Here is a 26,639-nt window from a genome sequence, read left to right as displayed (position 1 = left end):
TGGAGAAAAGTGCTAGACATGGGGGCCTCCCTGGTGGCGCAGGCAGTTGAGCACCGCACGGTGAATCTGGCTGCAGTCTCTGCAGCGCTGGCTCGATCCGGGCCAGCTGGTAAGAATCCCACATGGCAAAGCAGACCTCTCCTGTCTCGCCCACTGTTCCCCTCAGCAGTGCATTTCAGTCGGTCTACCTGTTCTGTTCCTCGCTCTGTCTTTGGTGAATCCTCTCACCCTCCCACGCATCTGGCCTGTACCCTGGTTCTTGTATAAAAATAAATAAATCTTAAAAAAAAATAAAGGGCTAGACATGGATTTGAGGAGAGGGAGAGACAATCTAGGACTTGCCAAGAACTTTGTACTTTCCAGTTTCTGGAATTTCACACAATTTTATCTATTTTGATTGTGAAATTCTTTAGAGAATAATAATCTATGCTTAACTTTCATCTCCAAATATCATGCATATTTTTCCCTTGGCCAGTTCTGACCCAGAATAACACAGGAAAGGAAAGGAAGATGTAGTTCCTCACTTGATCACTTGGCAATGACCTAAAGTTTGTGAATATAATTGTGACACTTTTTGTCTGGGAAGTTGTTCTTTCTTTTTGAGTTGATCAAGTTTCTAGAGAAGACTCTACCCATTCCTTGCACAGAGTAAAAATCTGGCTGTGTCTAGTTGCTAAGGGAGGAGGAAGCTAGAGTGGTGATTTCATCCCTTTAGTATGCAAATACTCATGCAATGTCTTTGTTTTGAGTATACTTTTCCTAACCCAACACTGGTTTCCAAGTCTAGAATCCTCTGTTTATTTTTTTCAGAGAATATATCCTCAGTTCTCCCCAGATTGTAGCTGTAGATCTTTACTGTGTTTCTAGTGGTGTCTGGGATTTCCAGCTCCTGAGCATTTGGGCAATATTGTGATTTAAACTAGGTACCCCCTATTGGCTTTTAGCTTCTTCCTCTCCTAGTTTAATGTTAATTTATCTCACATCTGCTGAGTCATTTCCTGCTTATCTATTTGCTTTCTAGCTTATAAAATTTGTAGTTATTATCTTTGTACCTATTCTTTCTTTCATGAGTTTATGCATTTAAACAATGTTTATTATCATTTCAGGGTGGTATAGAGGGAATAGAAATAGATGCAAAAGTTGAATGTGCCATCTTTGGAAGTCCACACAATTTTATCTATTTTGAAAGAAAAGTATATTAAAAAATTCACATGGCTATGGTGGAAGTATTCAGACAGAAAAGTTTTAGCATATATTCTAGAATTTTTTTCTTTTCAAAATTCTGTCCATGGAAAAATGAAACAACAAGCTCTGCAAGCTGACCAAATCAAGAAATACATCTGAGGCCACGGTTTATACCAGTATCTCACTTGTTTCTTGATCCAACAAGTATATTTTGAACAACTGCAACACTTTAGGCATTGTTTTAGGTAATGGGTATATAGTAAAAACAAAGAGAAAAACTCCCTGCTCTTAAAGAGTTTATTTTTTAAAGATTTTATTTTATTTATACAAGAGCCCGGGGTACAGGCCAGATGCGCAGGAGGGTGAGAGGATTCACCAGAGATAGAGTGGGGAACAGAACGGGGAGACTGACGAAATATACTGCTCAGGGGAGCAACAGGAGAGATAGGAGAGGTCTGCTCGCCCTGTGGGTTGCTCGCCCTGTGGGTTGCTCGGAGGCCAGCGGGGATAGAACCGGCACTGCAGAGGCTGCAGACAGCTTCACAGCGCTGTGCTCAACTGCCTCCGCCACCAGGGGGGCCTCAAAGAGCTTATATTCTAGTACAAAGAGACAAATAATTTAAAAATAAGGTGAGGGCTACAAAGAAAAATAAAGCATATGAAAAGGACAGAGAAGTGGATTTTTGTTATTTTACATAGAATGGGCAGGAAAGGCCTTTCTGGGAGGTAGTATTTGATCAGAAATCTAAAAAATGAAAGAAGTCTGCAAAGAGTGCCAGGAATGATAGCTCAGAGCTGTAGGAATGAGGAGGTTAAATTGGCAGAAGAGTTTCTGGCAAATTACACTGACGAACTTGACTGTTGGTGGGGGTTGGTATAGGTTGGGATGGGTTATTTTTATAGCTTGGTTGAATTCCTTCCCAGTAATGCTATGTCCAAGGAGAAGCAGGATTGACTGGATGAAGAACACTCAGTGGAGGAATTTATTTTCTTTGGTGCCAGGCAGGAGCTGTGGGAGTACGAGCAGAAGAGGTCATCCTCATCTCTTCACTTGGTGTGCAGTTCAGTATTTCATGAGGTAACTAAGTCTGCAAATTTCCTTAAAGGAAGCCGTGCTTTCCAATGGCTTGTGGACCTAGAAGAAGACAAGCTGAACTAGAATTAAGAAATATGATCTTATTAGAATAACAAAAAACATTGGTTCTTGTTGGCAAACAATTTTGTATTTAGTTTGGGTGAATAAGTGAAAAAAAACTCATCATGGAAAAAGTCAAACAAAACTCAAAGAGATGGAAATAAAAAGGAAAATAGGTGAATCTTATAGGGCAGTTTCAGGAATTAGGGCATAATAAAATTAGAGTTCCAGAAAGAGAAAAAGAACAGAGAAGTAATAATCAAACAGAAAATAAAATAAAACTTTCTCTGCTCATGAATGACTACAGGTTTACTAAAATTACTGTCTGCCAGTCAGCATTCAAAAAGGCATGATAAAGTGACATTTCTGCACTACAAGTATGAAAATAGTTTATTTCTGGAAAAAAAAAAAACACAGATGAAGAAGCTGGTATCAGACTTCTCATCTGAGCTCTTTTCAGTTGGTGTTGTGTTTCTTTGCCCTAACTCTGGTGTTGTCTTTTATTTTGAGCACTCCCTTACTTTTTGATCCTACAAGACAACTCCAGTCATATATTGGAATTCACGTCATATATTGCCTACACTATTCCTTGATCAGCTACTTTCCAAGAATCTGGAACAAGGGATCCTTGAATAAAATAACTGATTCTTTACTATAGAATGAATGACCTTAGAAACCTGATTGGAATGCTGGATGTGTTCATTACTTTAAGCTTTTTCAATTGATAGTACAATGAAATACTATTATGTGTACAAACACTATCTACAAATTTTTCTATATGCAAATATCTGTTTCTATATTAAGCTATTTGGCCTTACAGGTTCCACAAGTTTCTATAGTTATTAGGTCATATTTTTCCCCTTTATCCCCTACACTTTTAAAAAATTTGTCATTGATCATGTGATTTCAGATATGTCCTTACATAGAGTCAATGTTTTGGAGAATTTCAGTTAAAAGTTGACTGGTTTCTATACTATTTTAGGACTTGTTAAAATTAGAGATACGTTCTGATTTGGGATTAGTCTATTGGTTGAAACTGTTGTATCACAAAGAGAAAAATAATTTAAGATAGAGACACTAACCAAAAATGTTTCATAGCCTCTTTATTCTATCTCAAACACAGAGACAAACAATATCCAAATATTACCTGCACTGCTTCTGCCCTCTACTTAAAGGTAGGATTTTTTAATTTTCCAAATGGTTTGGAGTTTCAGAGGTGAGAGTAAATGATGAAGGACTTGCTCAACATCTACAGCAGAGCCTCTCCCAGCAGACTGGGTTAATATCAGAAGGGGCGAAGGTCTTCTAACTCCTTTTATTACTTTCCTCAGGGAAGAAATTGTGAGCCCATGGAGAGACCCACTCATAATCCTCAGACCTCATTTGGGGCATAGAGGTTAAGTTTCTCCTTATCCTTTAAAGAAACAGAAAAAAATAAGACTGATATCTAAACAAAGGTACTTTGAGTTGAGGATTTACATGCAATAAGAAACGCTTCCCAGCAGAGATAGCAAGCTGTTTTGTAGGGAAGAGCTATGGATTTTGACATTTCTCTGAGGGAGAACAACAGACAAAAAGCAGGTATTAATCTCACCTACCTCACACGTGGAGGGGAAAAAAAAAAAAGACATTCCATGGTGGTGGCAGATATTTCAAGTTCCCAAAATAAGAATCCTCTGAAGGACTCTCATAAGAGAGTCATCTCTCCACAACAAAAATATCATTCACAAAAATATTTTCAGTCATCTAATTAGCTCTGTGGATGAACTCATGCACACATTGAAAAGTCTTTGGATTTTAAATCACACATTTTGGGAGTTCTGCAGCATGATAGAACGGTTTTGGAAATCATTCTAGTCTGGTGTAATTCTGGGAACAGTCAGTGCTGTTCCCTTAAGTATTGTGTTTTGAAGTGACTTAGGTTGTTGTTCCATGAGAAAGTTGTTCTCTAGGGAGTGACAACTTTATTTCAACAATATAGAGATGATTCTGATAAAGCTTCAATACAGGTCATGCACAGAATTATCTTTTGAGATGATGGAAGGAAGGTTACTCCATAGCTGTGCCTCAGGAATGTTACCATGGTGATTGTTGAATATATTTGACCACAGACTGACCTTTTCTGGGCCTTTGCTGGGACCTCTTCCATAGGTGTTACTCCGTAAGGTGACCATGAATTTTAACTGATGTCTGTATTACCAGGGTTTATATTCATCAGTGCTACTATATCTCTAAAAAAACAACGAGGAAATCTGATACACTTTCTCAGGAAAGAAGTCAGATTCGACAAAAAGAATTTATATCTTTTTGTTTGACTAAAATATACAGTACAATTAAATAAATTATATAAAATATAGTTATCTATCTGTCTTTCTGCCTATCTGAGTCCACTCTGCAGAATGTTTGCCCCTTTCCAGACCACACATGGGCGGAAACTAGATGCTCCTAGATGTTCTCAGTCAAATTCTCCCTTTATAACTCTGAAACATCTTTTTCTTCACTTAAGATAAAAGGCAGAACGCTGCTATTTTTCCTCAAATAAGTCACATCAAGATTTGTGTATGTATTACTCAGTAGTGGTAACTAGGACAGTGCTAGAAGCAGGGTAAATTCATGGATTGAAGCCAGACATAAACAAAATCCAGGGTCAAATCTAATATTCTCATTACTGAGTGTAAAACTGTTTTCTTTGTATATGCTTACTTATTAATTATGAAATTCCTTTATATTCCATTTTTTTTCCAGTTTAGGCAAGTACTGGCAAGTATATGTTTATATACTGGCAAGTATACGTATATATAAAAAAGGACAGGTTAGAACAACAATACTAAATACTACCCAGTTCAGTGAACTTTCCAGTTTTTCTGATATAGCTTATTGTTTATACATCATTTCAAAATGAAAAGTAGAATTAGTAATGGACCTTTTGACCCAACATTTAGCTATTACCAATTGGTAAAATGTTTGTTTTGTTGCCTAAACACACCCAAAAATGAGTTTTTGGATTAAGGATGCTTTTTGAATTATGTTACTGGTGCTGTAAACATTTGAAAAATGTTTGAGTGTTAAATGAAGATAATTCAATTGTTGAAATTATTTTTGTCTAAGAAATCTGGCTATTTCCTAAGGATGAAATTGGCACTTCTTGTCATTCATATTTACAAGTAGCTTATTGAAGGATCGCGGTCTCTCTGAATATTCATTTGGATATTTAGAAGGAAGTATATTGTTTTTCTCTACCACAGGGAGGCATTTTCTGAAATATATTGATTCTAGGAAATAAAAATATACAAAATCAATAGCAAGAGATTTTGATCTTCAGTCTAGATCATCACACTTTTCTCTTATGCAATATCTTAACAGATAAGTATCAAAAGACTCTAATCTAAATTAGATCTTTGGGGAAAGAATAAATCATTCAAATCTTCCCTTTAATATGCTGCTTTTATCACAACCTGTGTTAACAATTTTTCAAAGTGAATATAAGAAATACATTATATTTAACTGATCCAGGAAAAAAAAAAAACTAATGTTGTTTTATGGAGGATAAGTTCTTATTTAAGCACTATTAATAAACCAGAGATTTAGAGAAAATTCTGTCACCCTTAGCCGAGTTATGAGATAATGTGAAGACTTATTCCTCAGAACCATCCTCAGTTCTTGTTAGTAATATTTAGCAACTTCTGAAGACATATGCAGAATATATATTTGTGCCATAAACTATGGTCATTACCACAATACCCAAGATACATTCTAATATAATCATATTTGTATTTCTCTTTTGCTGACTACTTTTTGCATCCACATGACATTATTTTTTTTTGTAATATTTAAAGCAAAGGGAAGCAGCGAATTCACCATAAGGTAGAGAGAGGCAATTATAACTTCTTAATTGCCATGATTAATTATGTGTTGCAGTTCTTCGAAAATCATACAGCAACATACTGAACTCATAGGGGGCAGAATCCTGATTTTCATTTACAGTTTACCCACAGATCCTTGATGTCATCTGCTCTGTTCTGAAGTGTGTAGTGAAGTAGTTGATGGCAGAGCATTATTAATGTCCTTCCTCAATCTGTTAAGCCAAGAAAAAAAATGGTGCATTATTTAATAAATTATTTGACATTAAATAGAACAGTCTTTTATATTTACTGTGATTAAATTTTAGGAAGCAAATTTTCTTTTATCATGTTCTTCTTCTTCCTTCCAATGATCTATTTTTTAAAAGCTGTTTTTCTGGGAGGTGTTGATTCTTCAATTAGTAAGTGGATACCATCTTACATGACTTACCAAAAAAAAAGCACTTTTTCTATGTGCACACCTTTCCTTATAGTTACTTTACTGCTAGCACTTGCAGTATCATGATGTCATTCTTTCCCCCATGTGTACTGCAGGCAATCCATGTTGAAAAGAGTATCAGTGACCTTGTTGTGTTCTATATTTTGATATTTGAAGGGGTGCCTGGACATTATTCAGAGAAAGCACACATGAAGCTTCTGTGACACCTCTGACCCATATTAAAGAAATTGAGATTTTTTGATTCAATCACTGCCTTTTTAATCTGTAAATCTATTATTGTATGTTTACCATAATTTTATTCATAACACATCCATGTTCTCCTGTTATTTCATGTTCTTATAAAAATGGCTGAGGAAACAAAATTCAGTTACATTTTTTCACATTTTACTACTAATTAAAATCTCCAGGGTTTATAAAGTTTTCTTTGTACAAGAAAGTATATTACTGTAGAGTTTTTGTTAGAGATGTTTTGTTTGAATAGACAAATCCACAAATATTGTCAACTGAATGAAGGTTGCTGAAGTTGGCTGACTGCCAAGAAATTTTGCAGCCCTGCACTCCCCTGGAGAGTTTATAAGTCTGGCAGGAGGGGCTAACACAGTGTTTCAGTTTTTAAAAAAGTTAATGTTTTTGCCAGTGTGCCACAGTTGAAAAACCAGAAATTAATTCTAAGTAGGTAAAGTAAAAATGTGATATATTTGCAGCCTACAGGGGGATCTCATGCAAAGAAGTTTGGTATGCAAAGCCAAACCTCAAGAACTTAAAAGTCAAGTCATTTTCTAGTTTTCTCTCTCTGTTAATACTTCCTTGTGTATTTTTTTCTATTTTCCTCTTTGTTGACCACGCATGTATTTATCTCCTTTCCTTTTGCTTACATTGTGGAAGTCGATTTACTAATTTACAAGGAGAAATATTCCCAACAACCAGTACATTTTTCCCCAATCCAGGTAAACTTAATAAAGGCTGGTTTGGTGAGCTCTGAAGGTGAACTACGTATGTCTATGTATTTCCAACAGTAACCACTTCTCTGAAGTGGTACCCTCACTGAGTCCTTGTTGAAGTGATGGATTTGTATGGTCACGTGTATCTTGCATGATACCATGAGGAATAAACAGTTGTTCAATATATAGACATAATCATTCAAAGTCTCAGGGTTAAGAATTTGAAGCAAGGGACATAGGCATGAAATATTTTTGAAAACTGCATTTTGGATTCTTATGAAGTTAGTGCCACAGCTGGAGATCCTGAGTAAAGAGGAAGCAGAAGTTAACAGAAAAGGACCAATCCCTGTAGTCTAGTAATATATGATTTTTTCACTTGATTTGGGTAAATTTCTATATTTTTAAGTAAATGTGCTCTATGTAAATTTTTTTATCAAAGCAATACATGTGCATAATTTAGAAGTCAAATAGTAATATGGGGTTTATAATGGAAGAGGAAATGCCTCATTGCCTCCTCATTTCTAAGTAACAGCTTTTCTGAACTTTCAACCCTTCAATTGTTTCTATCAGAATTTACTTCTATATCTTCAAAACTATTTTTTTATTCTATAAATTTTAGCATTATAAAATTGATTTCCTTGTGGATAAAGAGGAATTAGTTGCCTTTTATAAATTGCTCTCCATTCATGTAGTACAATTTCATCACAATTTTTGATGAAATTAGTTTTTAGGTTATTAAGAATGTGGCCATGTATGTTACTGTGCACATATTACTCATTGCTGACATAAGTTACACTATAATTACATTTCCTCTTGAAATTAATAATTGCTTTATCTTTTTTAAAAAAGATTTATTTATTTATGCATACAAGAACTGGGGTGTAGGCCAGAAGTATGGGGCAGAAGGGGAGGTGGTGAGAGTATTCACTGGGAGAGTGGGGAGCAGAACAGGCACACTGTTGAGGAGAGCAGTGGGCAAGACAGGAGAGGTCTGCTGCACCATGTGGGTAGCTCCCTGGCAGGCTGGGGATCAAATTCGTGCTGCAGTGGCTGGTGATAGCTTGATAGTGCTGCATCTTTAACCCCTGCACCACCAGGGAGGCCCCAATAACTGCTTAATCTTTTGAAGGGTGTTGTTTTTATATAACTATCAGTAATTCTTCTTGAAACTGTAACAAAAATATTATTTAAAAAGCTAAAAGAAACTTCATATAAAAAATTAGGAAATCTGTCTGTTTCCTTAGGCCTTAGAAAAATGACTCTAGGTGTCCTACGTCTTCATGCTTCAGGTGAGGTGGTTCACTTCAGGGAATGCTCTATAGCTGTCACTTTGAGCCATTCACTCGCCATCATTTAAGAAATGCTCTTTCTTTTCTGTGTAAAGATTTATATTTTCTGGGCTTTATGACTTTTACATTTTTAATTTACTATCTCATTTTAGCAGAGCATATCTTCCCAAGGTTCCTAAAATAGGGTTTGTGGAAGGCAACATTTCTGAACCCTTGCTTATATGATAATGGCAGTTTTCTATTTCTTTCTATTTCACAAAAAATTGACAGTTTTTGTGTATCCTTCAAACTTGAGCAGCATTTTCCCTTCAGAAACTGTTTTCTGGTTTCTACTATTGACAGTTAAGAATTCTATAATAACATCTGATTTCTGAATCTTCCACCTCCAGTCCATTGGTGTGAAGATATATAGTCGTCAGAGACTTTACTAAAGCCTTAGGACATTGGAAGCAACTTATGTTTTGAAAAACTTAAATCACCTATTGGACTTCCATCCCTGGTCTAAAATTTTGTCAGATGGTGACTGAACCATCTTTGAGTCCCTGCAGTAAATCCCAATTTGCCATTCATTCTCTATGATCCCTTCAATGCATTGTTGAATTTAGTTTCCTAAGATTTTATTGAGGATTTTTGTACCAATGTTCAATAGGGAACTTGGTTTATAAGCTTCTTCTTTTGTGGTGTCTTTGTCTGGTTTTGATTTAAGGTACTGTTGACCTCATCAAATGCATTTGGAACTATTTCCTTTCCCTCAATTTTTGAAAATTTTGAGAAGGATAGGTTTTAATTTCATCTTTGGAGGTTTCGTAGAACTCATCAGAAAAACTGGTCCTAGTCTTTTGTTTTTTGGGAGACATTTGATTAGTGATTCAATTTCCTTGCAGTTGTTCTGTTCAGGTTTTCTATTTATTCCTGATTCATTCTCATATGTTTGTATTTTTCTAAGAATGTGTCCATTTTCCCAGGTTATTCAGCTAACAAGCATACATATTTTTATAGCAGTCTTATAAGATCCTCTGAATTTCTGAAATGTCTGTTTTATTTTTTTCTGATTCTATTTATTTGAATTTTCCTTTTTTTCTTTGTAAATGTACCTTGAGGTTTATCTATATTTTCCCCCAAAGATTCAGCTTTTGGTTTCATTAATATCTTGGACTTTCTTTTTGATTTCTATTTCATTTATTTCTTCTCTAATCTATTTATTTCCTTCCTTATACTGGCTTTTGGTTTTGTTGGTTCATCTTTTTCTTGTTCCTTATGGTGAGAGATAAGACTATTTGAGTTATTTCTTATTTCTGATGTGAACCTGCATTGCTATATACTCCCCTCATTAATACTGCTTTTGCTGCGCCCCATTGATTCTGATGGGTTATTTCTCATTTTTATTTGTCTCGAAGTATTTTTCAACTTCTTTGATTTCCTCATTAACCCAATAATAATTCAGTAGTATGTTGCCAACATATTAGAGGTTTGTCTTGTCTTTGAGCTGTAATTTGGTCATTAAACCCTTATCAGATACATGATTTACAAATATTTTTTCTTATTCGCCTATTGCCTTTTCATTTTCTGAACTGTTTATTTTGTTGTGCAGAAGCTTTTTAGTTTAATGTAGTACAATTTCTTTGTTTGTTTTTGTTGCTAGTGCTTTTGAAGTCATAGCCAAACAAATATTTGTCAAAACCTCTGCCCAAGGAATTTTCCTATATTTTATTATTTTATTTGGGTGTTTTTTTTTTAAAGCTTTAAGATTTTTTTTAAAGATTTATTTACGGATACAAGAGCTGGGCTGTAAGCCAGAGGTGTGGGGGTGTGAGAGGATTCACCAAAGACAGGCTGGGGAGCAAAACAGGCAGATCTATTGAAATACACTGCTGAGGGGAGCAGTGGAGAGGTCTGCTGCACCATGTGGGATGCTCCCTGGCCTTCAGGGGAACAAATTTGTGCTGCTGTGGCTGGTAAGAGCTTCACAGCGCTGTCTTTAACCCCTGCACCACGAAGGAGGCCCTTAATGATAGTTATATACTTGATTACTTTAATCCTGCATCTTCTTAATTGTTTCTTCCTTATATTTTCCATCTTCCTTTCCTATTTGAAGAGATTTTTCACTTTGATTTATAGGATCTTTTTGTGGTCTGTGTCCAGTTTCAGTCTAGTGATCACCACCTTGTTGGGGTGAATGCCCACATGGGCAATTATATCATTGACCTTCTCCCACTCTTTCAGTGGCACTTTCAGCACATTGCAGGTATAAGTCTGGCAGTATGCAAGTGCACAATTGGAGGAGCAATACCTAAGTGTGTACATCCTGTGGTAAGAGGCTATCAGGAGTCCAGCAGCTGTAAAGAGGCAGGTTGGTTGCTTGTGGATTCCTGGGTTCTTCGGGGGAAGGAATTAATTTCACTGGGATCATTGAATTAGAATACCTGTGGGACCAAAGCTGGTAAAAACTGCACAAACTAAATTTGCTGTCTATTGGTTTCTTCAGTAGAAAAATCTACTGTGTTCTTCTACGGATAGTTCACTATGAACTGTAGTCTCTTCCATTGTGTGACTGATGTTGCTAATTCCAACTTTCTCTTCCTTGTCCTTATCCTCCTCTACATTTTTTTGTAAGTCTCAGCTTTGGTGGTTTGAGTGGAACAACGAGAGCTACCAGGATGAAACAAAAATTAGCACCTTGGCAAAAGTCTACAATACAAAACAGACATAAGGAAGACCAGAAGTTTATGCCATTTAAAAAAAAAAAATAAAAACCTCATACTTTTAGGTATACTATGCATTGGATAAATGATAGTAACTAATTGACCCAGTAAGATTCTGTGACACATTGCACCTCTTAACCCCACCAACTCAATTCAAGTCCAGGAAACACGCTAGAGTTTTTCAGGTCCCTGCCCTTGGCATGTCCGGTTTGTCTTCGCCTTTTCGACTTCTATTGGGTTAAAAGCTGATTCTGGGTTTACATAGCACCTACCTGGTGCATTTCTCTACATAACACTTAATTGCATTGTATTGTGATCATTAATTTCTTGTTTGCGTCTGTTAGATTATGTGAGAGTTTTCTTCTTAGTTCCTATCAATTAACTCTTTTCAAGCTACTTTCAGTTTCACATCTACCATTGTTGCCTACATTTCCCTCCTACCTACAACCAGGAGGCTATGGAGAGCAAGCGCAGCCTACACTTCCTCTAAGGAGCCCTACAGGCCGTCAAACGGCTCTCCCTCCCCGCTACGAAGCAACGTCAACGTGCTGACGTCACGCGTAGCGGTGCCAGCCCGCCGCCCCAGGCCCACCCTCAGCGCCTTCCCGGATGTAGTTTTAGCTGTTAGTTGGGGAAGCTTGAGCCCTATTGGTACCGAAAGCCGACCACACCGAGTACCGAAGGCGGGTCCTCGCGAGGCCGTGATTTCCCCCGGAGTAAGGTGATTTGTTTTTCTGAACGCCGGGCGGGCAGCCGAGGGCCCACCCCCAAACGCTCAGCGCGGTCTCCTGGGGAACGACGCTGCGTGCAGGCGCGGCCTGGCTGGGGACGCGCGTGCGCAGTGCGGGGGTCTGCGCGGACCCTTAGTAACGGGCGTGGGGGTTTGATCCTGACAGGTGATGGCTCACTTCTCCGTGGAGGACGAGGCAGTGCTGCAGGCGATGCTGAGGCAGTTGTTCCAGAGCGTGAAGGAGAAAATCACGGGCGCTCCCTCCCTGGAGTGTGCCGAGGAGATCCTCTTACATCTGGAGGAAACTGATGAAAATTTTCACAAGTAAAACTGCTTTTGATGTCTTAAACCAGCTGATCCAGCAAAGGTCAAAATGTTGTTAGGGAATGTTCATTTGAGTAGTGTTGTTAAAGTAGCGCCCATTTTGGAAGTTGAGGTCCATTTTTGTATTTACCCGAATTCGACTTTTTAAATAGTTTATTCGTCTCTTCCAAAGCTTTACCCCATCACCTTTGTTGTTGTTAGGTTTTTTTTTTTTTTTTTTGTCTTTATTTTAGTGACACAATCAGCATATCTTAATTCTCTTATCTTTTCTCTTGGACAGCACAGTAACATTGATTATAAATTATGTTTGTTCATTTAAGAGTAATTCTATTATTTCAGGGGATTTCTGACACTATCCCTAAAAGCATTTTGTTCCCAAGACCCCTGTTTCTTTTTTGATTTGATGTTTTAGTGACTGCACCACTTATTCTGAGCTCTGCAGGAATCATTCCTATAAAGGAATAAGACACACAACTGTATGGGTCACATGTCAGGAATATATGTGTTACAGAAGGCCAGAGTGATTTGGGTTTGAGAGCAGTTGCCATGTAAAGTTTAATAAGATAGGTACATTTGCGATAAATCTTGAAGAATATGCTTCTTTGGAGACCTGTATTTTACTTTTGGTTTTATTCATAGGATTTAAATTAAGCCTATCCATTGAAACATGTCCCACCAGTTGCCTCAATTCATTATTATCAGTAGTAGTGTTTTAAATGGAGTGTTTGGGGTTTATTTTAACCTCACAGAGATGATATCTAAAAATTTTCCTCTTGTGCTACATTTACAGATTCTTGGGTGCCCAAAAGTTTTACTTACCTGAAACTCCTACCAATTTTTATAGATCTACATCAAGGGATCCTCATACTCTTTAATATTCTTTAATATTCCATTCTTTAATATTCCACTTTTACAGTGGAATATAGAAAACTGTGACTTTCTCAAATTTAATATTAATGTTTTGTATATTAATGTCATACTAATATACCTCATACAAGTCTATATCAAACATTAAGTTTAGGGCTTCATTTCTAGTTTTTATTTCACATGCAGATTATTGTTTGAAATATTTGAGTCACTGATAGATAATATTCTGGGAATATGACCATTTCATCTGGATTTTCAAATTTATTTTGTATAAAGGTTATCATTAATATCCTGTTCATCTTTAATTTTTCTAATGTCTAGTTACGTTCCTCTTCTTATTTTTGTTTTCTGTTTGTGCCTTCCCTCTTCTGTTATTAATTTATTCTGCTAAAGGTTTATTACTTTTATTAGTCTTTTCAAAGAACCAGTTGTTGACTGTTTTTCCTTTCAATTAAATGTTTATTTTGTGTTTCTTTAATTTCTGTTTTTTATTTTTTGTTCCCCCTGAGAAACTTTGAAATCTTTTGTCATGAATGCTTAGCTTATGAATTTGCAGCTCTCCTCTTTTAAAAAATTGTGAACATTTAAAGCTACAGCTTTGCCTGTAAGTATTGCTTTAGCTGTGCCTACTTTAAAATGCTTTTCAAGTAAAAGTTGGATCATTATAGCTACTCTCAACAGTTTATTCAATTCAGTAATACTGCAATTTACTATACTCCAGTTTAATGTAGATTAAATATCTGCTGAATAATGTGCATAATGTTTATATTTAATAAAGAGACTTACTTGTTTCCTACCTAAAAAATAATACAGACACTCTCAAATTATAACTAGTTACTGGTCTTAAAAAATAAGATAAGTGATCCTAAAAGCAGCTTAAGGAGTTAAGTATAGAATTAAAATTTGTGTGTTGGCAGTGCTATACTGAGATCTGTGCCTTAGAATTGAACTTTCCGTGTAGGAGAGGAAAAGGAGATGTGTTTTTGATATTTTCATAGAATTTTATAATTTTAGGGTTGGATATTATAAGGTCCACCTGCTTGTATATTCATTTGTGTTTTCACTGACGTAACACTCCTTGACCACTAAGTGTTGTTGAGTCATTTATATATATATTGCTTTTCAAAGTGTTTCATACTTCAGGATTATCTGTCTTTTCATCTTTACTGTCAAAACATTGGTTTCTTAAAACCACCTGATGTTGCCCTGGTATTGCCAAGATAAATCTTATTAAACAGACTTGTAGGCAAACTGGTAACTCTAGGCTTTTTTGTAAGAAGATGGTTGTTAAGACAGTTGAGTCCATAAATGATGAAGTTTCAGATAGCATAATAAAGTGGAGGAAAACGCAGTCATTTGAAGGAGAAACTGTAGCACACACAGTTCAATTCTTATCTGTGGATTCTCCCCATATGGCAGCTGCCTTAAACTGTTTCTTAAGCCTTTTCTATTTTTCTGCCTTAAAATCTACACATTTCCTAAGAGATCCAAGCTTTACCCTATTGCTCTGAAAGTGATTACAAGCATTTGAGAGGCGGGGAAGAGGACATTGCTTTCATTATGCTGTATGTGTTATGTATATATTTTACACTTAGACTGGCCCCTATAAAACAAACAGTATTGGTATTCGACCCTGGCTACCCTAGAAGCAGTTAGGTGCTGCTTAAAAAAAAAATACTGACACTTGGGCCTCACCATAAATGAATCACAATTTCTTGAAGGACTTGATAGAAAGGCGAGTGGTAGAGACTGGACCTTGGTTTGTTTAAAAAGCACTTGGATGATTCTAATGTGCAGCCAGGGTTGAGAACCACAGAGTTAGAGCATACTTACTTGCATCGCAGTGACAATTGTTTAATCTTTTTTTTCAATACTAACTGACCTGATGATTTTAATAGTCTTTAATGCAGAACCTGATATTTGTAATTTTTATCTGATTTATTTTTGGTTTCATACAGAAAGAACACAGTATTTATTTAATTGAGTCTGTTCTTTATTTTACAGAGAATCTACTAGTGACTTTTAAAATTAGTGAATTCTAGTGTATTTAAGTGGTAACTTCAAAAAAGATCCTTTATGTAAACTTATATACCTATGTTGGGAAATTACTGAGAATTATAGGTATGTTTCTGTAATTAATAAATGCATTTCAAGTAACTTTATCATGACTCAGAAACTTATACTTTGACCTAATAAGCTTTAGGTGATATAAAATTTTCTGTACTTGCCATTTTATACATTAATGTGATATATATATATACAGTTAAGTTTGTCATATAATAAATTCTGGGATTCTGAAATAAAATGTTTCAAGAATTCTAAATATCAGAATTATAATTAATAACATACCAATAAAATATGTATTTAAAACATAGTTACTGATAATTTTCTCTATATATGATTAGAAAGTTTCTTGCTTGTTTAAATAGCCTTAAGTAGATGATTTCATGAAACAAACATACCTTTTTTTATATCCTTGTTTTATAATAGCAATCTCTATAGTGGTGTATATTTTGATATAAATATTTTGAACAGGCCTCCCTGGTGGCACAGCGGGTTGAACACAATGCTGTGAAGCTGTCCGCAGTCTCTCCAGCATGGGTTCAATTCCCCGCTGGCCAGGGAGATTCCCACATGGCATGGCAGACCTCTCCTGTCTCACATGCTGCTCCCCTTAGCAGTGCCTTCCCTCAGTCTGCCTGTTCTGCTCCCCGCTCTGTCTCTGGTGAATCCTCTCACCCTACTGTGCCTCTCACCTGTACCCCAGTTCTTCTATAAAAATAAATAAATTAAAAAAAATATTTTGGGTGGCCTCCCCTGGTGACACAGCGGTTAAGCACTGGGCTGCGAAGCTGCCCGCAGCCTCTGTAGTGCCGGTTTGATCCCCAGCTGCTCCCCAGCCATCTGAGGAGGGTCCCACATGGCGCGCAGACCTCTCCTGCTGCCCGCTGCTCCCCTCAGCAGTGTATTTTGTCAGTCTGCCTGTTCTGTTCCCCGCTTTGGCTCTGGTGAATTCTCTCACCCTCCTGTGCTTCTGACTGTACCCAGTGCTTGTATAAATAAATAGATAAATCTTAAAAAAAAAATATTTTGAGCATGTTGGAGTTTCATCAGGGAAAAAATATATTTTATTGGAAAATTTAGATGATAAACTGGAGAAAAAAGAATGGCAAAAAGTAAATGTTCTTTTCCTTTACTTTATAAAATTTTTCTGTGTAAATGTTTAACATTTCATATTCTTCAGTAGTAAAACAAAATGACCAGGCATGTTGCTACGTATTTTTATGGAGCTGCTTCTGAAATGTGAGGTCAACATGTTTTTCCTTAGTTGCAAACAGTAAAAACCTCTAAGGTTTTGCTATACCTAGTTGAGTAATATTTGGAAAAGATAGTTTGCTATCATTTGGTAACAGTGTTATTAAACCAAGTATTTCTTTCACTTAAATTATTTTCAAAATAACAGATAAGGTTAGTTAAAGGTATATGAATATATGTAGATATGTTGAACATATATTTGATGAGGAAAGTGTCAAAGTACAAGAAAGTATGTAATGAAGAGCAGTTTATCAGTACTATTAAATAGCAGGAAACTAAAATTTAGCGAAGTCATGTGTTTTGTCCAAGGTTGCAAGAGTTTTAAAAGTTTGACATTTAAAATGAGTGGGGAGTTATGGCAGAGCCTGCTTATTTATATTACATAAAGGGGAGACCTTTACCTAATACAAGGCAATGAATGATGAGAGGGAGCAAAACCTGCTTAGATGATGATTAGAGATTGTTTTCTATGATATATGTCTCAGTAAGTTTTTGTTTTTCTTGGAGTGTTTCTGAGAATTAGTATTTGCTGTTTCAATATTGAACATTAAGTTCACAGAACACTTTTGTCATTGTCTTCTGTTGTTCTTAGTATCTATTAATGCTTAGAAAACATTGAGTATAAATATTAAACATTTAAAAGTAAGTTCAATGAATAACTTAAAATTTTAAGTAAATTGTACTTTTAAATTTATTTGCCAATGATATAATTTTGAGAAAATAAATTGTAATAACTATTTCTCCTTAAACAAAACACTAAATAATAACAAATCATGGGCCTCTCTGGTGGCGCAAGGGGTTAAGCACCGCACTATGAAGTATTCCACAGCCTCTGCAGCATGAGTTTGATCCCCAGCTGGCAAGAGAGCAACCCACATAGCGAGGCAGACCTCTCCTGTCTCACCCGCTGTTCCCTTCAGCAGTGTATTGCAGTCAGTCTTCCTGTTCTGTTCCCCACTCTGTCTCTGGTGAATCCTCTCATCCCCCACATCTCTGGCCTGTACCCCAGCTCTTATATGCATAAATAAATAAATAAATCTTTAAAAAATGTACAAATCAGTAAAAACATGTCTCACCTACCCACCACATTTCTGGCACTAACATTATTTTTCAGGACTCCCAGACTTAACAACAAAGAATGTTCTTAACTCTCCATATTCTGTCCTCCACACCCACCCATTCAATCATAGCCATCCAGGACATACTTTATCTGGAATCTTTACATGATTTCCACAGTGTTTTCTCCATTATATAGATGAAAAAAACCTGAAGCTTAATAGGATCTGCAATAGCCTCACATAGCTAATAGGTGGGGGCATTGAAATTAAAAACTACCATGATTCTTAAAGTTATGGCAGGACCTGCTTATTCTAAATTACTGGAATTGATGATTTGTCTCTTAATCAAAAACACTATTGATGCAGAGGGTGATAAAATGATATTTATCACTTTTTAATGCATATTTTAATATAAAGCAATTACATGTATATTTATTCATCAGTATTTTGGTTTAATATTGCTTCTTGGAATAGGAATTACTGATTGGAGTTCCAAAAACCTTAGGACTGTTTGGAAGCTCTCTGAATACAGAATTTGTCTAGTTGGTGGTTCCAAATTATGGTCCAGACACCAGCAGCATTGGCTTCAGTATCAATATCTCCTGGGACCTTGTTAGAAATATAAATTCTTTGGCTCTACTATGTACATACTGAATTGAAGCTCTGAGAGTGGGGCCCAGCAATCTGTTGTAATAAGAATTTCAAGTGATTCTGACTCTTTTTTTTTTTTAAAGATTTATGTATTTATGCATAAAAGAACTGGAGTGTAAGCCAGAGGTGTAGAAGTGAGAGGATTCACCAGAGAATGGGAGCAAAACAGATCTACAAAAATACACTGCTGAAGGGAGTAGCAGGCAAGGCAAGAGAGGTCTGCTGCATCATGTGGGTTGCCCTTGGCTGGCTGGGGATCAAACTCATGCAGCAGTGGCTGGAGATAGCGTGATAGTGCTGTCTTTAACCCCTGCACCACCAGTCTGCCCCATAAGCATCGTCATGGTTTTTTTCTTTAAATCAGGAAGTTCCCTCCTAAGTTGGACAACTTTTTTCATTAGTTCTGAGTTTTTGCATCTGGGAGTCTGAGTTTAAAATATGGGTAATTGTTCTTTGGAAAACTGAACATATGAAGTCATAGACTTAGATAACCATTCATGATGAGTGAAAACCATATTGGTACCAACACAAAACTGAACAGAAAGTGCAGTCAACTTTCACAGCTCACACATATGCTCACACAGGGTGTTCATATTCCACAGATCTTCATATTTTATCAGGTGCTTGGCATGCCCCACACCCCAATGTAACCCCTTAGACAAGGTATTGACCAATCCCCTAGAGAATCCTGCACAATATAACAACGTTACAATGACACTGTGAACCCAAAAGTGACCCTACTCTGGTTATGTTGACTTCAATACAGTGAAAGTACATAAAGTAGCCTTGTCCTGCAGACAGCTCCTATTGGTCTGGAATTCTGGAACAATTTGACTGAAGGAATTGCTGAAGAAACCACCTGTTTGTATGGAATCTGAAATTGAAGTAATGGGAGTGGGGGATATATCTGCTATTAGTTTTAATCTGGTAATTTATGGTTGCAAAGAGTAAGTTTTGTGTCTAATGCCTTCTTAATTTAGAATAATGGTATGAAGTAGGTATGTCTTTGCCATGTAATAGATGAGAAAACTTAGACTTGTCCAGGGTCACAGCTACTAAAATGTAGAACTGCAGTCAAATGCTCTACCACTGAACTATACCCGCTCTTAAGTGGTAGAACTGGAGCTGGCACTGAGGCACCTTTACTCTAAACCTGTGCTTTTGCTATAATACCACATGGGTCCATGTCAGATATCTCCACTTAACTGTTGAGGTCTGCACTATCTATGGCAGGTGTGCCATTGCAGAACTGGGGCTGCCAGGGGGATTCCAGGAGGCAGCAGTGTGGTTAAAGTTAAGAAATAGGCAGAGCAGGAAATCCCAATAAAAAGAAGTTATAATTGAAGATGAAATCTTTTGGGTACCAGAGTAAGGTGGTTGTTCTTTAGAGGACAGTCATTTAATAAATAAATTTGACTGAAGATTATTTGCTCGGTACCAGATTGACTCATAAGAAGAAAATTGTTCCAGGTCTCCTGGATCACATATTGCCTGTATGGGAAGCTTATATACATTATTGTATTTAAACTAAAAGTCTTGTAAACCAAAGTTAAATCAATAAAAATTTAAAAAAATTGACCACTGTGATACTTACAAAATTGGTCCATCCTAAGCTATCATTGTCACCTGAGGGATCATAAACCTTTAGCCTTTTTAAATCTTGATATTATTTTCAGTAAACATGTTTTATAAAATAATCACTTTGTGTTACTTTTGACCTCATATTTGCTGTCTGAGTTTGTAATTTTAATGTTAGCATCAACCTAATAGTTTGAAGAGAAGTGTTCAGTGTATTGAATGGTCTGAGATACTTCTCTCTGTGTATCAAGTCAGACAAGAGCTGAGTAGATAAAATTTACGTCAGTTACTACTTTCAAAATGTATGCAAAAACTCTTCAGATGAATATAGCTTAATATTTTCATATTCATTTTTCATAATTGCTGATTTTCGAGTATAGTTTTCTTTATCAGCTTGAGTAATTGTAAAAACCCTTAACAACTGCTTTCTTCATCCTGAAGCATCACATATTAAAGATAGTAGATAAAAATAAAAAAATGTGAAAAGACTCTTAACCCAGTAAAGGTTGAGTTAGTCCTGAAATTTGCGCTTTTCCCTGTTCCTGCCCCTGGTCATCTGTAAATGATTATCTTTTACCAAGTAATCAAGAAAAAAAAAATAACAGAATTCTAGATTAGTTTGATGATTTAGGGTGAATGACTCTATTAATCCTAGTTTAATAGAGTAACAGTTTAACCCTAGTTTAATAGGGTAAGGGATATGAATGTGTTATAAATCTTTCTGTGCTAACATTTTTTTTTTCTGGCTATGTAAGTTCATGACATTTTAAAATATTTGTTTCAGCTATGAATTTGTGAAATACCTTAGACAGCATATATGCAACACTTTGGGGTCTATGATTGAAGAAGAAATGGAAAAATGGACATCTGATCAAAATCAGGGTGAGGAATCTGGCTATGACACAGTTGTACAGCATGTTACTAAAAGAACTCAGGAATCTAAAGCGTAAGTACACCCACAATAATATTACAAAGTTAAGTTTTCTCTCAATAGGGCTTTTTGAAAAGCACCCCATCCCCTACTATCCAGTCTGTTTCCCTCATAGCAGCTAGAATGATTTTTTAAATCAGGGAGTCAGATCATCCCCCTTAGCTCTCTCCAAAGCCTTCTCATCTCATTTGGAATCAAATCCGGAGTTACTTCTGTAGCCTACAAAGCCCACCATGAGACTTCTGCTTCCTCTGGTACCTTGATTCTTATCACCTTCCCTGTCATATTACTTGGGCCAGACTGGTCTTGTTCCTTCTCAAACAAAGCCCTCAGTCAGGGATTTGCACTCATTTTGCTGCTTCTACCTAGAAGGCCCTTTCCCTAAATGTGTGCAGGGCCTACTCCTTCGCTGTTTATTTATTTATTTTTTAAAACACACTTTATTTTTTAGGTCATAGAAAAATTGAGAGGAACCTACAGAGATTTCCTGTATATGCTTCATAATAAGTCTTGAGGTTGAGTGTTATCTGTCCTCCACCTTTGTTCTTCTTTAGTATTGTGCTAAATGAGCCACCATTTCCCCACTCTCCCTTTACATCAATTTGGAATTTTTCTGGACTGATTCTCATCTCTATAATATTTACTTTTGTAGGTTTGTTTTTCCTCTTTATTATTCCTAATCTACTCCCATCCACTTTTTAAAAAACTCTTTTTTTAAGATTTTATTTATTTATGCATGCAAAAACTGGGGTATAGGCCAGAGTTGCGGGGGGAGGGAGCGAGAGGATTCACAGGACAGAGTGGGGAGCAGAACAGGTGGATCTACTGAAATAAATACACTGCTGAGAGGAGCAGTGGTGAGACAGGAGAGGTCTGCTGCGCCATGTGGGTTATCTCCTTGGCCAGGGATCGAACTGGTGCTGCAGTGGCTGCTAATAGCTTCATGCTGAGATTTAACCCCTTGTGCCACCAGGGAGGCCCTAGTCCCATCTACTTTTAATATTTTTGTGTTTTCTCATAATCTCTGGGACTTTAAAATATAAATATATATAATACATATGTGTATTATATTAAATTTATTTCAGGCTATATATTATATAAACCACATATTATATATATATTATATATTCAGGCTATATATTATATAATATATAAAAATATATTACATTATATTGTTAAATGTCATATATTAAACTTAAAATGACATTTAAAATTATATATACTTGATAACATACAATTTAAATTATATTTTTAAAAATTTCATTAAATTTAAAAATCCTAGTCTACTGTTTTTATCTAAATTCCCCAGTGTAATTTTATTATTCTTATGAGAGCAAGAACCTTAGCTCTTCTTCCTTTGATTTATGCAGTTACAATGATTCATTTATGCAGTTACAATGATTAGTTAGAAATGTAAAGAAAAGGAAATATCTGTGCTTATTTTTCTAATGTATTTCTATTTGTGTAATGATAGACAATAAATATATGTATTGTGCTTTATATTTGCAAAGTATTTCAGATATATTTCTCTTTTTTTTCCTACAACCACATGAAAAGGTCAGATAGAGTGTTGGTTTTCTTTAAATGTTTTTATAGCTATAGAAAATGAGAGTTGTTTCTGATGACAAAGTTTGTAGGTAGTCAGAATCCTAGCCCAACTTTTCACATTCCAACTTTTTTATTCACTATGTTTATTTAAATCTTTTGGCTCTCTCTTTTTTTTTAATTTAGAAATTTCAACGGTCCAAGTCATATATTCCTTGTTTGTAAAATAAATGCTAGACCAGATGGTTCTATCTAGCTCTAAAATATATTCCTAGGGCTTTTGGGGATCTCAAGTCCAATAGTAATGTTAATGAGTAGAGAAATTTATTATGTTCTTTTTGAAACTTTAGACCCATGGAAATGAAAATTTTAGACCCATCGAACTGATAACATATATATTAAAGGTGGGCAGAAGAGAAAAAAAGGGAAACAAAATAGAGAAATGGAGAATAGAGAGTGTGGAATAAAGTAAAATTTAAAAATTGGCTCTGTTTTGTTAGTATGATGTTGATAGTTGCCTCCATTGCTAATAACTGAAATCCATGCCATTGAAACATTTTGTCTTACAGTCTATTAATTTTACTACCTTGACCCATATAACCAGATTAAAAAACAAAAACAAATGCCTTTTAGATTCCCTATTAATTTTTATTCCTGTAGTATGATTTTTTTTAATTGAACCATTTTTTCTTTAAGAAAAACTGACCTTAGATTTTTTTTCTTTCAGAATTGTGTTCTGAAAGGGACTTCTCTTTTTTTAGAAAAATTCTCATTTACTTTAACTTAGTTTAATGTTTTATTGTGCTAATAGTATTTTTCTTATTCATACTGTTTTGTATTTTAAGATACAAAGAAATGATGCATTCCCTGAAGAATGTCATGATGGTAGTGGTGGAATCGATGATTAACAAGTTTGAAGAAGATGAGATACGAAGTCCAGAGAGGCAGAAAAAAATTCAAAAGGAAAAAAGTGATAGTTACTGCACAGACAATTGCTCTGATAGTGATTCATCATTCAATCAGGTGTGTTGTTTAGTTTTTCACTTATGTCTTGAAATGATGTTTAATGATTGCTAACTTCAATACATCTTTTATTATCCATATTTTTCTGCTTCCTCATTTTAAGATTCAGAAGAAAAACAGATAATAAAGTAACCTAATATTGAAGATTAGTTTATGAAGTAACATCTTTTAGATTTTATGTTCAGTGAATTATTACATTTTACCTGAGACATTTCTTATGAAGAAAATAAATGGATTTTGGATTACGCTTGATACCAATCTACTTACCTTCAATTAAACAAAACATTATTCCCAATTAATCCTTACTAACCAAAGTTTATATTATAGATGAAATATGGGAAAAACACATTTCCTTATGTATCTTCAGGAGATGAAGATTGAGTTGTTTTGAGGTAAATAAATATTAGGTTTCACATTTTCTCTTTCTAGGTTATTGAAATCCTTGTCATTTGGCTACAGCAGAGTTAAGGTAAAGACCAATGGCTAGATTAGTCCTACAGAAGACAAGGGAAACTAGTTATCCTAGAGCCTATATGCATGTACCATGACCTTCCATATAGAATCAGTCAAGCCAAATGGAATCTCTCTGACCTTTGCATGAATCCTACCTGATATTTTTAGTGAAATGTTTTTTAACCTGACTTAGGTGCATAACTATAACATAAATCCTATACCATAAAGACATTTGAGAATTTTGAGGGGGGAATTAAAAAAAAAAATGCATATTGGTCATCATTGAGGCAGAACTTAAAAGTTGCCCTGCTTGGTCACCACTGCATCATTTAGCAAGAGACTGCTGAGTTTTCCAGCTTTACAAACCCATTCTTGGGTACCTATGGTATGCAGAAAATGACATAATCCTTGGAACCTGTGATGTTACCTTATATGGCTAAGGAGACTTTGTTAGTTGATTAAATTAAGGTTTTGAAATGAGGGAGATTATCTTGGATTGCCCAGCTGAGCCAAATGTAATCACAGGGGGATATGTAACAGACACTCAGGCGGTTCCAAGTTAGAAAAGGTTCTGTGCAGGCTGAGGTGGAGGCCGAGTGATGTGTTGAATTTGAAGATGGAAGGGTCCAGTGAGCCAAGAAAAGCAGGATATCTCTAGAAGTTGGAAAAGGCAAGGAAATATACTCCCCTGGAGTCTCCAGAGGAACCAAATCCTGTTAATATATTTAGACTTTTGACTTCTAAAATTATAAGATAGTAAATGTGATGTTTTAAGTCACTTAATTTGTTATAGTAGCAATAGAAAACAAATATAGTATCACTATTGTTACCAGTTTGCCTGTGTTTTTCACCCTACACATGAAGTCCAGGGTTTGATGTTACTGTTTTTCAATTTCCTGGAAAAGAAGATACTGTTGTTTTGACTTTGTGTTTGAATTGACTCCCAGGACAATCTGAATTCCCATAACATTAAAGGTTGTCTTCTTTCCTTGACTGTATGTTCAGTGGTTTACATAGTTTCAAACCAAACACTTAAAATAGAGATTTCTAGGGTAAGTAATTTTGAAGGTTATTTTTAAGTGTATTAGTTGAATAGTGTGACTATTCTCCAGGGCAAATGTTGTAATACAGTAATTCAGTGTAATATTTCTGTAAAGACATATTCCACAATTTTTATGTTCACATTTCTTATGTAAATTGCATCTGACACAAATTTTGTTTTGACATATAAAGACCTTTAAGATCTATGTGACAACAGAAGAGGACCAAATACATCTTAGACTATCAGCCTATCCTATTTATTATTCTTTTCCCCTTACAGTTTGCTTGGAAGTTATTTGCTTAGTTTATACTTTGATACATGTAAATATGTGTTTTAAAAAATTTCCTTTCAGAAGTAGCTGTCTATACTGATAACACCAGCAGATTTTATCTACCTGTATTGATACCATACAACAATCTTGTGTTGCTTTATAAATCAAGTTGGCAGACACTGCTTGCCTCAGGAATTTTCAATCTAAGAAATATTTATAACAGCTGAAAATTTAATGGATTCATATTCAATGGAACACATTATGTGCTCTAGTTAAGTTATTACAGTTTGTTGCTATGGCAGTTATGTCTATCCCCTGATACACAATAATGAAAAAAGAGACCTTAAAAAACATAGATAGACTTTAAGGTAGGTATTAGACTCATTTTGATTTCCAGTGTAATGAAATAATTTCATTGTTTAAATAACACTTTAAAACAGTCTACACTATATTTAAGAAGACAGTTACTGTTATAAGGTGGTAAATAGATTAGTAAGATTGTTCAAACAAGGTAACTATTAAAGACTGTGCTTTTCTAATATGCATTATATCTGGGTGGAAGGGTGTGGAGTTCATATATATATATGAAAAATATATAAATAAATATATATTATATATATTTAGTAGTAACACCTCTGCAAAGACAACTCACACTGTTATCTGCAACCTTTCTACCTAGTGAATTCTGCATTTTCAACTACTTGTTACACCACTGGAATAACTTACAGGTATCTCAAATCAATGTCCTTAATAGGTAGAAAGGTTGCAGATAACATTGTAAGTTGTCTTTGCCGAGGTGTTACTACTGAAATCACCTAAAGAAGTGAGGTTTTAGGAAATACATTTTCAAAGGATCGATAGGAACAAAAGGATAGGTCAGAAAAAGAAGGTACCAAGTCATAGTGCTGTAGGTAGGGGATGGAGGGGATAGATTTTAAGAGGGGATGGATTTTATGGCAGGAGTGATAGTTAATTAATTGTAATGAAGGCAAAAGGGAAGTCAAAGAAGATGAGTAAGAAAAGATCTTTGGATTCGGTAGCCACTAGTTTACCACAGAAGAATATTGAGGGGAAAGGGAGGGACATTGAGGAATCACTATGTTGATTAACCTTGATTATTTTTGTGAAATAAAAGGTAAAAGGCATTTTTATAGAATAAGAGTTGTTTACTGGCATCTTGTAGATAAAAAGACTAGAAAATTTAGTGATAATAAACATTCATTGTCATTGTGAAAATTTAAGCAAAAAAAAAAGTTATGATCTCAGGATTATCTCCTTTTATTGACTCTGCTTCAGGTAG

At 35.5% G+C, this 26,639-nt stretch overlaps 1 protein-coding gene and 1 long non-coding RNA gene across 9 annotated transcripts in view; one reads left to right on the top strand and one right to left on the bottom strand.

Annotated features, from left to right (window-relative positions):
• Window positions 1-1,526: 1,526 nt before the first annotated feature.
• Window positions 1,527-12,336, bottom strand: LOC119252837 (uncharacterized). 7 transcript variants are annotated; one of them, XR_005126925.2, is made up of 5 exons: window positions 12,223-12,336; window positions 6,179-6,395; window positions 4,438-4,551; window positions 3,468-3,734; window positions 1,527-2,320 (listed from the first exon to the last, which is right to left on the bottom strand). It is a non-coding gene; the product is annotated as an uncharacterized LOC119252837 (long non-coding RNA). The 7 variants fall into 7 exon arrangements; XR_008553342.1 differs by having other exon boundaries at window positions 6,266-6,395; XR_005126929.2 differs by having other exon boundaries at window positions 6,303-6,395.
• TBC1D32 (TBC1 domain family member 32) overlaps window positions 12,111-26,639 on the top strand; it is a 170,609-nt gene continuing 156,080 nt past the window's right edge. The window contains exons 1-4 of one of the 2 annotated variants that reach the window (XM_037520315.2): window positions 12,111-12,272; window positions 12,448-12,605; window positions 20,859-21,020; window positions 23,396-23,573. In XM_037520315.2, the coding sequence (XP_037376212.1) occupies window positions 12,451-12,605; window positions 20,859-21,020; window positions 23,396-23,573 (495 nt within the window). In that variant the 5' untranslated portion in view covers window positions 12,111-12,272; window positions 12,448-12,450. Of the gene's footprint in view, window positions 12,273-12,403; window positions 12,606-20,858; window positions 21,021-23,395; window positions 23,574-26,639 lie in introns of those variants that run through there. The other variant, XM_037520316.2, reaches the window with a different exon arrangement.

This window comes from Talpa occidentalis, unplaced genomic scaffold, assembly GCF_014898055.3.
Source record: "Talpa occidentalis isolate TD23 unplaced genomic scaffold, MPIMG_talOcc4v2.1 talOcc4.2, whole genome shotgun sequence".
Classification (NCBI taxonomy): Eukaryota; Metazoa; Chordata; class Mammalia; order Eulipotyphla; family Talpidae; genus Talpa; species Talpa occidentalis.
Note: the sequence above shows the minus strand (reverse complement) of the source record. Positions and strands in the feature narration are given on the sequence as shown.